The following is a 16,175-nucleotide window of genomic DNA, read 5'->3' on the forward strand; positions in this document are numbered from 1 at the left end:
TGTTTTTCTCCATAGCAGACACTGTGACCCTATGTCACGCCAAAGAATTTGTCAGATGTCCATATAGGCTGCACTTACAGCATTACCATGTCTCTTCTTAGAAAAATGCCGAGCACCTCAGGAGCTGAAGAGAGAAATGATGTGTGCATTTGTGTGGGGGTGATTTGTGTGTGGAGATGTAGCAGATTCTCCTCTTCCCATATGTTTCTGGAATACATATTTTCCTCTTTAGCACTGCCTACCAGGTGTTGGCTGCACGGCTTTCCAACTGGCTGGCAGCACTGCCAATCTGGCCAGCGCCTCTGCCAGGTGGCTAACAGGTTCGCCTGAATGTTTGCATCTCGAGACTCAACCTTACCAGGGGGAGGGCGGGGAGGAGCCCACAGCATGCATGGCTCCCTGGGCACATGGCATGCAGACATTGGAGTCACCAGGCATCAGGGCAGAGCTGAAGACAGGTAAGATCAGCCAGCTGTCCCTGGGGGAGCCTTGAGTTTCATAAGCAATGACTGATAGTAAAGAGAAGCGATGCTATGGTGACGCAGTCTACTGTTATAAGGAAACTGGCAAAAGTTCTTCATACCACCCGTGCCACAAAGTCAATGAAGGTATGGAAAGGGTACTAGTCCCAGGGTGAGTTCCAAGATGTGAAGCTGAAGAACTTGATCTATCAACCACACTGCCAGAGGCACGCTCCCTTCCAACCCATGCCAGCACATCTCAGTGAGGTCCTCCATAAATTAGGATCTGCCATGCTCATTCAAATCTTCTGCTTCCAAAGCACAGAAGAGAAAAAGAGCAAAAGTCAAACAGCAAGAAGCTGGCACATTTCAGCATTCTTAGGGCTTAGCTCATCTTTCACTTGCAGGAGGCTGAAATCCAGCCTATGTAAGCCCAGAGTGCAGAACAGCTGAGGACTATAGGCAATCTGAGCAACATATAGGAGGAAGAAATGCATCTCTAACAAATGAGGAAATGCATTCTGGGGAAAAAGCATTGGGTCCTACAGAGGACGTTTGGATCAGGATGTTGAAAAAAGCCTGGGCTAACCTTCACAGTCACAGGGGATTCAAAGCCCAGTGTTTGATTCAAGGCTATCTCAAGAGGATAGTTAGTATAATTCAGTGCCAGCGGTCACAGTCCTATAAATAAGTCATGAACCATACAGCAAAGCATCTGAAAGCTTCCACAAAAGAAAACGTTCAGCTCTGCACAGTCTTCACAACTCTTGATAGCTGTGTAATAATCAGTCATACTGTTCACACGGAGAAAGCCCCATCAGCTCCCTCTTCCCTGCTTTGGTATGGTATTAACCATCTTACCAGGCACAGTCTCAGGGCTTGGTTCAGAGTTGCCAGTCCAGGTGCTTGTAGGCTGAAAAGACCATGTATAACCCGTTGCAAAGTCGTGTGACCAACCACAGAGGTCTTCAGGGAGATCAAAGTTGCAGTTGAAGTTCGCAGGGAGGTGGAAATCTTATAAAAAGAAATAGAAGCAAAATAAAGTTGGATTAAAAAATGACCTACCCATGAAGGGTTGCTATTAAAAAACAACCTAAAACTAAAATAGCTGGCAAGCCATAAATACTGAAGAAAGCATGAAATCTCACTCATACTGATGCTTTTAACCTATCTCACATTTCGTCAGCTCCAGGGATCAGCCTTAAGTTCTACATCATCAAAATGCTCACACCACATTCTGCGGCTAATCCACCAAACTAAGCAAATATAAAAGCAAGTACCAAATGCTTCCAGACTCTAATCAGCACCTTCTCTTCATCCCCTAGAGCGGTCAAATATTAAATGCCTTCTTAAATGTCAGGGAAATGCGCTTCCTGAGTGCCCTGTGCTCATCAGCTCCTGCTCTGGCTCCAAAAGGAGAATCTCAAATGCTCCAGAAACCTAGCTCCTGAGTGACAGATCTAGCCACTTACACCAGACGGGAGCTGTCTGTCAACGTGGCGAGCTGTCACTCACTGCTTCCTACCTTCTCGTGGAAATGCCACCAGAGGAAACATGGGGCCACCATGAGCTCAAGCTTTTGGATTCTGAGTGAAAGGAGCCAGCCTCTATTTCTAGCTCCACTATGGACTCACCACATGGTCTTTGGGCGAGTCATTTAACTTTTCATCTGAGAAACAGGAGCAGAGCTAATTCCTCTGTGTCAACAGCTTTAAAAGCTCTGGAGAGCCTTCCTGCAGAGACAGGTCTGTGGGCAGGAGGGCACATGCCAGGGGCTCCATGTAGCAGCAAGGCAGCTGCTGGCTCCTTCGGTTGGGGAAGCAGCCATGAGGCATGGAGGCTGCAGAAATGGTCTGAGACCACCCCAAGCACTCAGCGGACACACACGTCAGAGCCCAATTATAGGCCGGGTTTTTCGTGAGCAAAGAGGAAGTTTTAAATCACAGTGCTCACAAAATGAGCGATAGCCAGAAGGAGGTGAGTGACTCAAGCGATAGGCATCAGGGGAACTTTTTGCTGCAAGGGGCAGAAGGCTTTCTTTACATGCTCCCACTTAGAAATAAAACAATGCAGTTCATGGATCCTTTTATTCCAATCTAATCTCATACCCTGGAGAGCAGCATTGTTTCTGTTTGGCTGTCATAAATCTGATTGTCCAGAGAAACACACTCATTGTTTATGGAGTATGAGAATGAAAATTGTTGCTAAATCTGAGGGAAGCTGACAGGGAGGCTGCTTCCACGCTCCACAGCATACTCCGCTCGTTCTCTTGCCCTGGACTGCACCCAGGAATCGTGTTGTTGCAAAGACTATTACTGGCCTAAATTTCCTCTCGGCAGCTTCCCGACTGCCTCAATGGTAGCAGGGTTGCACACTGAGGTAGCAGGGTTGCCTTATCACTGAGGCAAAGCAATGAGAATCAGGCCCTTTGAGCTACTTCTGCAACTTGCATTTCCAGAACTGAACTACAGCAGAATCCTGATGGGAGCTGTGAAAAAGCCAATTAATGTTCTTTTTTAAATTTATTTATTTTAAAACCCATTAATTTTTTCTCTGGGACTGGAAGCTGAAGAGACAGAAGTCCTAGGAGCTATCTCAAAGGATAGCTTTTCCTCATGAGATTTCTCACTGAAGTCCTTGTGTAAATGCCCCAGCCCCAGTGCTGAAGTCCAGGCTCTGCTGTCGTGCCCAGGGATGTGCATCTCCTGCACACTGCACTGTACAACTAACCCTGCACAGCTCTGCCATGCCCTCTCCCCTTAATCTGGACATTTCACAAGCTTTAGATGCTCACATCCCCCTTGCAAGGAGCAGAAGAATATGACGTCTGCTTTAACAGGTAGGTATTTGAGGCAGAGAAGATTAGTCCCCCCCAGCACTGGCTCTTAACAAGCACAGCATGTTGTCTAAACTAACATTCAGCCTCTCCTATAGTCAGAAGAGGCAGGCAAGTGCCACAGATACCAAATCAGTCCCTGTACATCTGACAGCCATCTAAGACTGGGGCGACAAACTCTTGCCTGGAGTTAGTGTTCCCCTCTCTCTGCTGCCTGCACAAGGAGCCCAGACTGTCCTCCTAAATTTTAAGCAGCTGACATTAGGGAAGATGATCCTTAACAGATAGGTGTTCAGGACATCAGCCTTCTCTACATGTCATGATTTACTCCCACAGTTGTGACCTCTGCAAAAGGAGCCCTGCATACCAGGCAGCCTGAATCTCTCCCTTGAATCACCTTCTGAATTTATGACACCCAGCCAAGGGGATCTGGAACGGAGGTGGCTCTGAACAGGGCACTAAGTGAGTTTCTTCAGGTCACGTAAGGAGGCTGGGAGAGCAGCTCTTCAAGTCTCATACCCTAGGGACTGAATTAGCTGCTATCTCTTATTCTTGCATCCTTCCTTGATATAACTTATCAGATTTTGGCAGGTTTTGGTTTTGTTTTTTTTTTTATCTTGGCCTATCACTAATAATATTACTCTAAGCTTTCCAGGAATCAGTCCCATGTATAGGAGCTAATGGGAAGATAAGAGTATTTGCTTAGCTCTTAACCCATCATTTATTGAGATAAAGATGTGCTGCTCTGATACATACCCTCCTCTTCTCCACAGCTATCACCACACTCCGTTGCCTCTTCATCAGTTGGGTATGGGGTGGTGGTCTCTTCGCTCTTCAAAGTGGGCACTAGAGTCTGTGCAGTGGGCTTTACATCTGAAAAATAATGGAGTAAAGATGCTATTTCAATAGACAGTACAAAAAGCCCAGGTAGGAGGAAACAAAGCAAAAAATCTTTTTCTCATGTTTTTATAATGGCAGGAAGAGATAGAACAAGAATACCATGAAATTTTCACGTGCTACAAATGTCAGCATGGTTTGAACTTCAGGTGAACTGGCTGCTTCCATATGGGAGTTCCTTTGATTTAGAGTTCCCGTTGGACACGGCTCTCCTCTAGACATACATGCTACTTTTTCTCTTAATTTTTTAATCTACACTGGTGTTGGCAATCTGCTTAGCTGTCATTACTGGATAAGAGAGATCACAGGCAGAACGTCTTTTTCTTTCATAAAGGCATATGACACGTTAAAAAAACACACACAACATTCCCACCAATTGTGCCAATTTATAAAACAAGTCACTCAAACCCACAAATGACGTAACCGCAAACGGACCCAGAGGATCCCCTAGTGTGCTCTGGCTCGCTGCAGAAAGCATCTGGTTTCACACTCCAGGCTCCTGACCACGCTTTCAAAGGGTCTCTGTCCAATTTCCCTCTCTCCAACACGGCCCGTGTGAAACAACCTCCAAGCAGGTGTCAGGGGAAATTTAAGCAAGAAAGGGAAGGATATTAAGATCAACAGTAAACGACATTAGGTTCCAGCAGTCTCTCCTTTTACGGGTGCGTTAACTGGAGTACAGCAGGCTTGATTCTTTCCACTTTTTAAAAGAGCCTGCTTTGCTCAGTCATGTGTGATTGTGTTTCTATGTCGGCACCCTTCAGGATATCATTTAATAAAGCCAGAAGCAGGAGGAAATGGCTAAATACATTGAATATTTTCCATAGGCTCCTTTCTGCCCTTTTATTTTCCTGTTATTAAATATGTTGCACACAAACTCTCAGGGTTTTTTTACTTCTTTTTTTTCCAGTGGCTGTCTTTTGTTCAGGATAAAATACCAAATAACCTCAGTCTTTTAATTTTTAAGTTCACATTTGTTACAACCCCATGCAACCAAGAAGCAAATTGCAAGCAGCCAGGCACAGAAAAATGTCATAAAAAAGAAAAGAAAAAGAAAAAAGCAACAGGTGAAAGCAACATATCAAAAGCTGCAAGTTATTTAGAGCTGGTACATTTTTTCAGGTTGTTGTTCTTGTATATTGAGATTTATAGCTGAAATGTGACAGTGTGGAAGGACCTTGAAAGTCAAGTCCCATACGGGACACAGATGCTGAGCAGATGTAAATCAAAAGTGTTGCATTGCCCTGGACAAGCCGCAGAAATATATCTTGAAAAATCAGTTACCATGGCAGAGCCGCAACACGATGGATACAAGAGATAATGAAAATAGCAGGGAGGACGACGTGATGTGTGAAATGGAAAGTGAAAAAGAGAGGTCTTGCTTGCTCGCTTTCTCTCTCCCTGGCCCAGCAAGTGTCTGTGCAACTGGTGGTAACTGCTGATCAAAATGCAAAGTCACTGAGCAATTGAAACCAGATGTTTGGAACTTCAAAGGAGAGAAAACCAGCTGCAAGTGAACATTCATCAATCTCCACTCTTCAGAGGAAAAATTTTGGCAGGTCTTTGAAAGAAGCCAGTTGCTGACTGCCTGCTTCCCAATTTTTGAGTTACTAGCCAACTAGTTTGTGAGCCCAGTTGCTGTTAAGTTACCTGTTTGACTCAGTAATTAAGATGCTCATTGCTGATAAGAAATAGAAACAGCTGGGCAGGGTACACATGGGCTTAGGCCCTCACTTGAAAATACTTTCAATCAGCTTGTTTTAATCCATCTCTTAATCTTGTTCCCAAGCAAGTGCAATTGCCTGGCTTTTCACAGCCAGTTCTGTAATGTGCCTGGGTCCTCCCAGCAAAGGAGGGCTGTATCTTGGCGTTGTCAAGGACTGCTGCATGTAGTCAGCCTGGATTTAGCATGCAGATAATGCCATGGGCTATCTCTGCTCCCCAGGTTGCATCAGGGATATAAATGCTTTTTATAACATGGTGAATCCACAGGATTACAAGCCCTGCTCTGATTACAAAGCTGAATGCCTGTAGATCAATAAAGCTACGAATATTTATGACTTGGCAGTTGAGTTTTAAACATTACAATGTGCAAATAATTAGATGGCCACACTGGGAAATGACCATAAAGCACCCTGCCTGGAAAAAACATGGGCTGTTGCTGCTGATATTGAAACTGAGTGTGGACATGGCTGTAAAAGAAACTTTGGACCAAAAATAGCACAAGAAGTTGAGGATGCCAAACTCCTCCTATTCTTTAATTTGGAGGAGTGCAATGGAGGGGCTGACATGTACATGGTTGGACGTCTTGTGCGACTGCCTCCCTTTGCGGCAGGGAAGCAGCGCTGTGATGCACCAACCAGCAATGGTCTGCAGAAATCTGGCAGATGGAGACTCCCAGGAGCTGCAGGAAGCAGCGATGTGGGAGCTGCCCGACCACTTCTGCATGGAGCCTCAGCCCTCACTGCTTGCATGAAAGCCACGGCGTGTGCTTCTACAACACCCCAAAGATGTTGTAAGATTTAAATTAAGATCTAATCTTGATTTAAAGTTTAGATCATTTACAATGGATTCCCCCTCCAGGGGGAGATTTGCCATTGACTTCAAAGGTGACAAAGGATCATTATTAATTGCATGTACGTGTGTTGTGTGATTTGCTGTTAAGTGTTTGTAATGCATCTCAGAGCACATCACAGGAGGAAAGGGTAGTAAAGATTCCGCAAAAGGGTGGAAAAAAGCTCTGTGTCTTTTAAGCTTCCTAGAATGGGAATTCTTACAAGAAAATGCCTTCTACAGATGTGTTTATAAAATGGAAATCATACCTCTTTATCACTGACATCTGGACACCAGATTCAGATTTAAGCAGATTATTAAAAAATAAAATAGATTTAAAAAAGGGACAACTAGCCCCTGGCACTGAAAAGCTAGCATCAGACCCAGTGAGCTGTTGGGTGCATTTTTGGCTTTTGGGGATGAAACTATGGAGCAATCAATCACCATTGAGCCTCAGATGGTCAGAGGCACAACCTCTACTGGTCCCAGTAAGCATGTTAGACAGTTTTCACCTCTGTTTTAGAAACAATGGTGGCTGCAAGGCATACCACTTGTGAAAAACAGGTGGGCAAAAGTGAACAAACTTTCCTGGTCTTAGGAATGTCGTAGAGATGTCGTAGAGTTAAATCCCCAACGCTGTCTGCAAAAGGATTTCCACATGGGGTTCAATGAGAGAGGGACAGTTGTTTTTACAGCAAAGCCTTTTGTGGCAGCTCAAGATACCTGTACTGGTCACTGCACCCCTCTTCTGCACCTCTGCTTCTCTTCCTACTTTTTGTCTTACCCATTTGGACTAAAAAGCTCAAATGTTATCTAACACAGAGACTGGGAAAGCCTGCACAACATCCAGATAAAAGATCCGAAAGGAGGGAGAAGGGAGTTGGGGACAAACCCCTCATGGGGCTCTGTGTGAAAGCTTGGATTGAGGTCCAAACATTGCTGCTACATCCTGCATCAAGGCCAGTTCTTTTTAAGGTGGAAGTAAAAAGATGGGGTCAGGCCACACTGCAGGTCCTGCCTTCATGGCTTCAGTCTCCCTGCCACGGCATGGCCCTGAGGTGGGACAGCAGGGAAAGAAAGAACCTTACACTTGCACCTTGCTGGTTTAGTGCCTGCCGCGGCCCTGATGGAGCCAGCGGGCAGAGGCGCAGGGGCTCCTACCTGTCCAGTTGCAGCCCAGCACCTCCAGGCGCATTCCTATTCCCGCTGGGGACCACCTCTCTGGGTGCACTCGGACATACTGGGCAGGAACAGGGTCAAACCTCCGGACTTCAGGGATATCGTAGTGGATGTTGCCTTCAAAAAGCTACAGAGAGAGGGAGAGAGAGAAAAGGCAAGTGATGTGTGCATCCCACTTGCTCTCCACCAGACTTGATAATTTGGGTCTGGCAGGACGCAGCCACAGTTTGAAATAGTTTAGCTGTCCAACTCCGGGCCATCGAGTCCAGCTAAGCAGAAATTGGGCTGTTCCTCCTCAGTTTCAAGAGGACCAGACAGGCTGTTTCTAAGAAACTTGCACAATCTCTCTTGGCCTTTGCTTTATATCCAGGGGTCGGGTTCTGATCCAAGCCACACAGGGGAAGCCTGGGGAACATCCACTAACTTCACATATAAATCAGATCAGATTTGTCCTTTGCCAAATAAAGAAGCTACTGCATGTTCTATAATAGTGTAAATGCTCAGTTTTCCTCACAGTCCAAGTACTGCTGCTTTTCAGCTTACGTGCACGAACTCAAGTCTGTGGGGAATAAACAGAGGGCTATAGATAGCATCAGGCCTTCTAAGACTCATTTGTAGGATCAGGAAAAATTAAAACTTACCCAAATTTTCAGAAGCAGATCAGTTTGCATAAAAACAGAACAGGCAGCAGCAGAGAATTCATTTATTCCTCAAGCCCCCTGCCACTCCCATACTGTTAAGCAGAAAGATTATGGGGAACTCCAACGATATGGGAAAAACACGAGGAATTTCAGGGTCACACCAGTGTGGCAAAAGGGACTTTCAGATATAGCAAATTTCCCGAAAAGAAGTTGTGATTCATCTTCCTCTTCCAGAGGTGCAAGCCACAACAGCAACACCTTTCCCCTTAAAATATGTAATTAGTTTATGTCAAACATAATTGAATACACTATCCCGTGGGCTCTGACCTGCAGAAGCTGGGAGGACCAGAAGGTGATGTCCACATCCCCAGGCCTGGTCAACAATAAGAAATGAAGGGAAATTGACAGCCCTGGGGCAAGGTGGAACCTACAGCCTCTAGTACAGCTTAGGAGCAGGACCAGGGGACACAACCTGGGATTTCATGGTCACAACCCAAACTCCCAAGGTCTCTGTGGGGAGAGACAGCTAATTTCCCAAGATCCCATCAGGCAGACTGAAGATAGCCAGAAACATATCTCATTTTGCAGCTGCTCCAGGCAGTGCCTACCTTGGCTTGCATTGTTTTGGGGTCCTGGATGAAGTCCCAGTCCTTTCCATTCATGCTGTAGGCCACCTTAAACTTCTTTACAAAGGAACGGGACTCGGTGGTGGTCACGCTGTCCCCTCCACGAGCCCCCTGGATAATGACGCCTTTGATATTCTTCGGGACGCCAAGGTCCACCTGCAGCCACTCCTCCCCAGGCTGGGCTTGGGGGACACGAGGAAACCAGCCCGAGCGGCTGCTCACCAGGCAGGACATGCTGGGAGACCAGTCGTAGCCTCTGATGGAAGAGGCCGAGATCTGCGAGTCAGGGATGAGGCCGGAAAGCATTCCCAGCAAGTTGGAGCAGGGCGAATCTGCAGGGAAGGAAAGGGCATGAACAGCCGGGGCAACTGAAGGGAGCACTCATGGCTTTCCCCGCAGGTTTAAGCTCTGGGCACTAAACCAGTACCAGCACTGGGCGTTTCCCCCTTGCCTCCGCAGCCTGGGTGCCTGTCCCCCCAGGTGCATCCCTTGGGATGGGTGCCTCCATGCTGCTCACAGTGTCACTGTTCCCACTCCAAGCAGCCATGACAGCTGCAGGGGACAGCACCACAGCACAGGCTGTCAGAGGGACAGAGAGGAGGGCTGAGGCCAAGGGGAGGAGGGGACCCTCACCAGTGATGCGGCAGCCATACAGCTCCAGCCTCAGGGCGATGCCATTTTGCCAGCTCTGGGGACGGATGCGCACGAAGCGTGTGAGCACCGGGCTGTGGATCTTGTTGAGAACCACCTCCGTGGCATCCTCGTTGGCCTGAAATGTCTGCAAGGGAGAGGGGGCACAAATACGGTTATGTCCTCTCCAAGCAGAAAGAAATAACCAGATCAGCTGTCGAAATAATCTCAGCAGGGAAAACCTAGGAGAGGCTTTCTGGGCAGGGCCAGGGCAAGCACCTAGGGGCAGGCAGAGAAAGCTGAGCCGCTGGCAGGACAGCATGGTGGATGGACTCGTCCATCAGGTAGGAGACGCAGGAGCTTGCTGCCCTGCTGCCTCTCACGGCACCCTGAAGCACCTCAAACTATCAGGCCACAGCTGCTTCGAGCTCACCCCTAAACCTACAGCCGTTCCAACGCAAAAGGCCATACGTCCCTGAACACTGCATGAGATCTTGCCTCCCCTCCATGGGTAGATAGGCTGATATCCTGACATGTCCTCGCACCAAGCTCCACCAGGAAACATCGTGCGCAAGCAGTGGCACGAGCAGGGAGGATGCTGCCTCTGCCTGGGGCGACAAGTGGCTGTCCCAGCCAGCCTCTCACCCCTGCCTCTCCAGCGCACATGCAGCCCGCCACACAGAGACAGCTTTTCGGGAGAGTTTATGATCCAACATGATATGAAAAGCCTGCTGCCTTACCAGATGGCCATAATCAATAACTACCAGATGGACATTAGATCCACCCCTCCTGCCCATTTTTTTAATAGGCCTGACAAGGATTGGATCCTTGCATTTCTGTTTCAGGCTGCGGAGCCATAGCAGGGAAGAAAAGAGGGAAAAGAGAAAATACCCAACCTGAGGGTAATTTTCAACCCTTTTTCTGCTCCCAGCATAAAGCACTAAAGCTCACAGACTGAGGCTGCAGGCATTGCCCGCTTTCCCTCCAAGCATGCAGGCTCTCAGGACAGGGCTAGAGCATCCCCCGATCTCAGCCAGGAGACGCATCCGCACTGAGATATTGGCTGGGCTCTTCTGCAGGCTCCTACCCTGCATACGCAGCGCTAAGCACAGGAGCTCCTGCTAAGTTTATCTCAGAGCAAAGCAGGAGAGAATAGTCTCTGGCACCGATCTCCTTCTGTCAGAGGCAAGAGACAAACAATTCAACTGCATATCCCTGTGATCCGGGACAGAAAAAGGGGTGAGGCTGTATCCTGGCCTCTTGCCTTGAATAGTGGTTAGGAAGCATTTTATAAGCCTCTCACCGCTGTAGGCCTGTGGACGGCACACGTTACTGCTCCTCTCCCAGGATCCAGCACACCAGGGCACACAGAGGGTGTTCGCGGAGAGGGACAGTGGTTGTTCGCAGCACCACAACCAGCTCTGGGCTGCCCCTGCACATCACCGTCCAGCCCGGGATGGCGGCACTCCTGTCAGGGCAAGCAGCAGCCACCCCACAGAGGGCCTTGGCTGCAAATCTGGCTGGTAATTGGGATTTGGGGTTGATGTGAACTTGAGCAGAAATGCTAATCTGGAGAATATATATCATGCTGCTACCGTTTAGCAACACAGCATGGCTTATGTGTTTTTAATATCCTATTTTATCCTGCCTGACCCCACTTCCCATCCTTTTCCTTGCTCAGCAGACACCAAATACCCTTTTTTCCAGCAGGAGGGCTATAAGAAGAGTGGTTACTGTGAAACACTCTCCAGGCATGCGTGTGTGTGTGTGTGTGTGTGTGTCTCTTGTAAACCACACACACACACAGGCCAAAAGGATACATTTCCACACCACAGCAAAGCTTCCAGCTTTATGTCAACATAGAAGCTGATACACAACACCTTACCTCTGAACCTAACACCAGAGGACAGGAAATGTTTATCTGAGCCAGTGCAACTATTTTAGCATGAGGAGCAGCACATCAGGTCAGCCCAAAGGTCCCTCTGTCCCAGGGGGCGGCTCCTGATGGTGGCCCCAGCAGATGCCTGGGGGCAGCAAGCCCGGGGGAGTCTTCTCCTGGCAACCTCTCTTCGCTTCCCACAATCAGCAGTTTGAAGACTCCATGAGCCAAAGGTTGCATATGGACCAGCATGTTTAACAGTCACTGACGAGGTTTGCTGCTCTTTTTGGTTTAACATATTTCCAGTTTTGTTCTTTTTTAGCTCACTTCGCACATACGAGCATCAGGGGCCAGAATCCAAATTTACACCAGTGTAATTTGTTGCTGACTTCTGCAAAGTCAAGCTTGACAGAAAGCAGAAACAGGACCAAGCCCAAAAACTTTATCGCTACCACATGCATTGCTGAAAGGAACTCTTACACGACCTTACTCCTAACCACCTGCTTCCAAGGAGAGCAACCTCAATTCTGCTTTAGATTAGGGGCCCAGTAATTTCCTCAGACTAGATCACATTCAACAAGCTATGTAACTCTGAATCGGGCCCTTGACACTCCGAACTGCCAGTTTATGAAGACAGAAACAGCACCTGACTTCCAGCTTTAGTATCAGCCACATTGGCAGGATCTGCCCCAGTGAACCTTGTTTCTGAAAAGCCCCAACTGATCATAGCAAATCATTGCTTTGCACCCCGTTCAGCATAACAGAAAGGGGCCATTTTCAGAGGGCAGGTACTTAGTGCTATTAGAGAAGTGGGGTCCTCCTGTGTGCCTGGCCTTTCAGCCTCCTTCCCAAGTGGAAATGCATCGCGAGCCTGCAGGTCCCGAAGCTGCTGACCAGGGTCTGGCCCTGAGTGTACGGTTTCTCTGCACTGAAAATGCTGACCCCAGAGCCCGAACGCACTGGGGAGAGAGTCCCATTGACTTGAACAGGCTCTACATCCTGCCTCAAATTAGCACTCATGGCATGAGAAGAACTAGCAGGAAAAATGTGTGAAATTGGGAGCGCCAAGAAAGCAAAGATTTCTTCCCCCTTACCAAAATAGAACATTGCTATTCCTCCCATCCTATCTGCTTCCCATCCCACACAGCACATATTTTGAGCCAAGTCTTCGAATGGTGTAAATCAACATATCGCCATCAAAGTATAAGAAGTCACAGTAATTTACACCAGCAGAAAAAAAAAATCTGGCTGTGATCTAGGGAGATAGATATATACACACTCAGCAGAGAGCACACATGCGCACGCGCATGCACACGCACACGCGCTGAAGGGTGATGGAGCCAGAAGACAAATGGGAAAACCATTAACAAATTAAAAGCACCTTCCAAGAAGCAGTCAAGAGAATTCATTTTCACTGCTGCATCAAAAAGCTGCCCATCCCCTCCCCATATACTTTATGTTTACTTCCGTTTTAGTCCAGTCGGCAGGTCTACATGTAAAATTAAATTGATAATCAATGAGAGCTGACCTGCTTAATTAATTTGCTGCAGAAAACAAGTGGTGAGAGATGATGTCTAGGCTAGAGGAGGGTTGGGCAAGTTTTCCATGTGCATGCACATGCAGGCTCCACACCAACACTTACAAGTCTTATTTCTGACACATTGGAACTGCCGCAGGGTGATGGGGGGATTTCTGAAGCTGCATTAGTTCCAGTGGGTATGGGAATTGTGCCAACGGCAGAGTATGGAGTAAAGGGAGTGAAGGACAGGGAGACAAAAAGTGCCGTGAAGTCGAAGAGGCAGCGAGTCAGGGAGGGGGCAGGAGGTAACCTCTCTCCCGCTTTATTTATTGTGCTGCTTGGCCACTATGCAATTTCTTGGGGAGCTAAAGAAAGTGGCTGGGGGAGGCAGAGGAGAAAGCCAAGGATGGCAGCAGCCCTGCCTTCATCTGTATGTATGTGTCTCTCTGGACCCACTAGATTTACTGTAGGATTATGTTACTCCCGTGGAGACAGAGCCCTGGAACAAAGCATGCTAACAGGATTAGGGCTCAGGACTGAGACAGAGAAGCATGAAGGAGAAAAGTAGGGGAGATTATTTTCCTTGTCAGATAGGGAAGGCATAAAATGGGGCATGTTTGATGGTGGGAGGATTCTGGCTCGAGTGGAGGGTGGATAGTTCTGGATTTATTAAATCCAGGAACATGGAGGTAAAAGAAAAATGATACTTGGCAACACTCAACAAAGCACAGCCGTCTAGGCAAGGCACAGCATGCTGGGCTGGGCTTGCCAGCGCCGTATCTTCTGAGAGGCTCCACTCAGATCCGGGAGTCCACCAGGGACACGAGGAGTGGCACTTTGTTAGCCTGCAAAGGAGATATCAGGCCCAGAAGTACAAAGCTGCAGCCTTGCTAGGAAAGCCAGGGCTGTAATTCTCCCCTGGTACTGCACCAAGGATGAATGCATGGGGATGCCTTTCCCAAAGCCTGACATCTTTGTTCTGCCTGTGAAAGCAGCAGAAGCAGGCTGGGACCTGGGGATGCTTCTGGGCAAACCCTCTGCACCATGATGCCTCTGCGTAGAAGCACAGTTGTGGCCTTCTGGCTGATTATGCAAGCTTTTCCTGAGTTTTCCAGATAAAGAAGCCACAGGACTGAAAGCTTTTCTCTCCCTCCCCAGGTGAATGAACACAGGAGACCTCATTAAAAACTGAAAGGACAGCGAAATGCTCCTAAGGGAAGGCACAAGGGTCTCCAAAGAGTCATCCTCAATGTTCCCTGCCAGCACCAAACACCTCTGACGTCCCCAGCTCCATACACAGATGAGATATTTGGCTCTTTGCAGCAATTCAACCTGCCTTCTTGCATCCACCTGAAATACCACCCAGGAAGGTTAGCTGATAACAAGCACAAAGCCATCAAAATGAGTAGGAAATGGAAAATGCACATCAGCTGGATCTTGCTGGCATTTCTCATCCATTGACTTCTACAGGTTCTCAAAGCAAATGTTTCATTTGCATCCTCCCATTTTACACACAGAGCAATGGAGGCAGCGAGAGCACCCATCACATTCCCAACCCATGCCGAATCCTGAAACCCATCCCGTCCCTCGCCATACTAGATGATCCCCGTGAGCTGATCTCTGCAGTTAATAAGATGGAGCAGCTCAGACCACACGGGAGCTGGAACCCGAGACCCTACAAAAAAGGAAGTGGACCAGAATGGATGAGCACTTTGTTTTCCAATAAAATCCTCATAGCTTAATCTGTCCAAAGAAAGTGGCCAAAAACAAAAGGTCAAATCCTGCCAGGTGCTCTTTTCCTTCCTTGGGTTCAAGAACGAGTTGTTTTTTCTAAAGACATTTGCAAACTGCTAGATAAGATCTCGTCGCATACACCAGGGCCGGTGCCTGGAAGATAACCTCTGGGGCCATCGACCAACAATGACACAGAGGGGGATGCAACAAGGAGGGCAAGAGCCAGAGCAGCATTTCTGGGGCAGGGGTTGTTTGGCCCTGTCCCATGGGGATGCGCTGGTGGGTAGTAAGGGGTGAGTGTGGGGCAACATGTGCGGTGATGGCCGCTCTCCTCCCTGTCTCCTCTCCCGGGGGACACACAGAAGACAGCTCTGCACCTCTGGCCAGGTCGCTGGGTTAGCCTCTCCCCCTGGTCCCACTCCCTGGGCAAAGACAGAGCATCACCCCCTGGACAGGGGGACATTCGGGGTGTGCTGGGCTGGGCTTTGTGGGGAGCGGGCTGCCAGGCAGGGGGAAAGCCTTTCCTGTTTCCCTAACTGTGAGTGCCAATGGCTGGCGACTCAAAGGTGAGCCATCTCGTTTTGCAGGGAAACACCCTGGCCCCACTCTCCTCCGAAACACCAGAGGGAGGGGAAGCGGGGGGACGATAGAGAGGAGGTCAGAGCTCCCCATTCTCTGCAGAGAGCCATCCCCTCCCCACCCCTCCTGCACTCACTGGTTTTCTCTTGCTTTAGTTCCCTGATGAAGATGTATGTGAGCTGACCCGCCTATAAAATGGCAGAGCTTTGCTTTTGGCCCACACAGCTGGCAGAAGTTCAGAGCAGTGTTTGATACACCCCATATGCCTATGTGTGCATGTGCATATATATATGTATGTGTGTGTATATATATGTGTATATATAGGTATATATATCTGCATGTATATAGAGGAATAGAGAGTCCCTCTCTGTCCACCCTCTCCCCTCCCTCCCCACTCTTCATGGCACCAAATCAAGCCGTGGCAGACTTGACAAATCTATTTGGCATGGTTCGCTCCACCGTTGCAGCCTGAACCATGCGGAGTGCCGCACTGACACAGGGAGGAATCTGCACCTTGAATACAGACATCTGGGAGCTTGCCTAACGCAGGAACAGCGGGGATTCACGCGGGTGAGGAATGCGGGGCCAGAGCCCCCCAGCACCAGGCCCGTGAGCAAGGGGCTTTGCCCGGGCCCTGCTAC

General features: G+C 48.4%; 1 protein-coding gene across 1 annotated transcript in view; it reads right to left on the minus strand.

Annotated features, from left to right (window-relative positions):
- NRP2 (neuropilin 2) overlaps positions 1-16,175 on the minus strand; it is a 115,804-nt gene that overhangs the window by 33,426 nt on the left and 66,203 nt on the right. The window contains exons 8-12 of the mRNA XM_009333035.1: positions 9,827-9,971; positions 9,176-9,525; positions 7,909-8,053; positions 4,054-4,170; positions 1,323-1,475 (exon numbers count right to left, since the gene is read on the minus strand). Coding sequence (XP_009331310.1) covers positions 1,323-1,475; positions 4,054-4,170; positions 7,909-8,053; positions 9,176-9,525; positions 9,827-9,971 — 910 coding nt within the window. The remainder of the gene's footprint in view (positions 1-1,322; positions 1,476-4,053; positions 4,171-7,908; positions 8,054-9,175; positions 9,526-9,826; positions 9,972-16,175) is intronic.

Source organism: Pygoscelis adeliae, unplaced genomic scaffold, assembly GCF_000699105.1.
Source record: "Pygoscelis adeliae isolate BGI_AS28 unplaced genomic scaffold, ASM69910v1 Scaffold160, whole genome shotgun sequence".
Classification (NCBI taxonomy): domain Eukaryota; kingdom Metazoa; phylum Chordata; class Aves; order Sphenisciformes; family Spheniscidae; genus Pygoscelis; species Pygoscelis adeliae.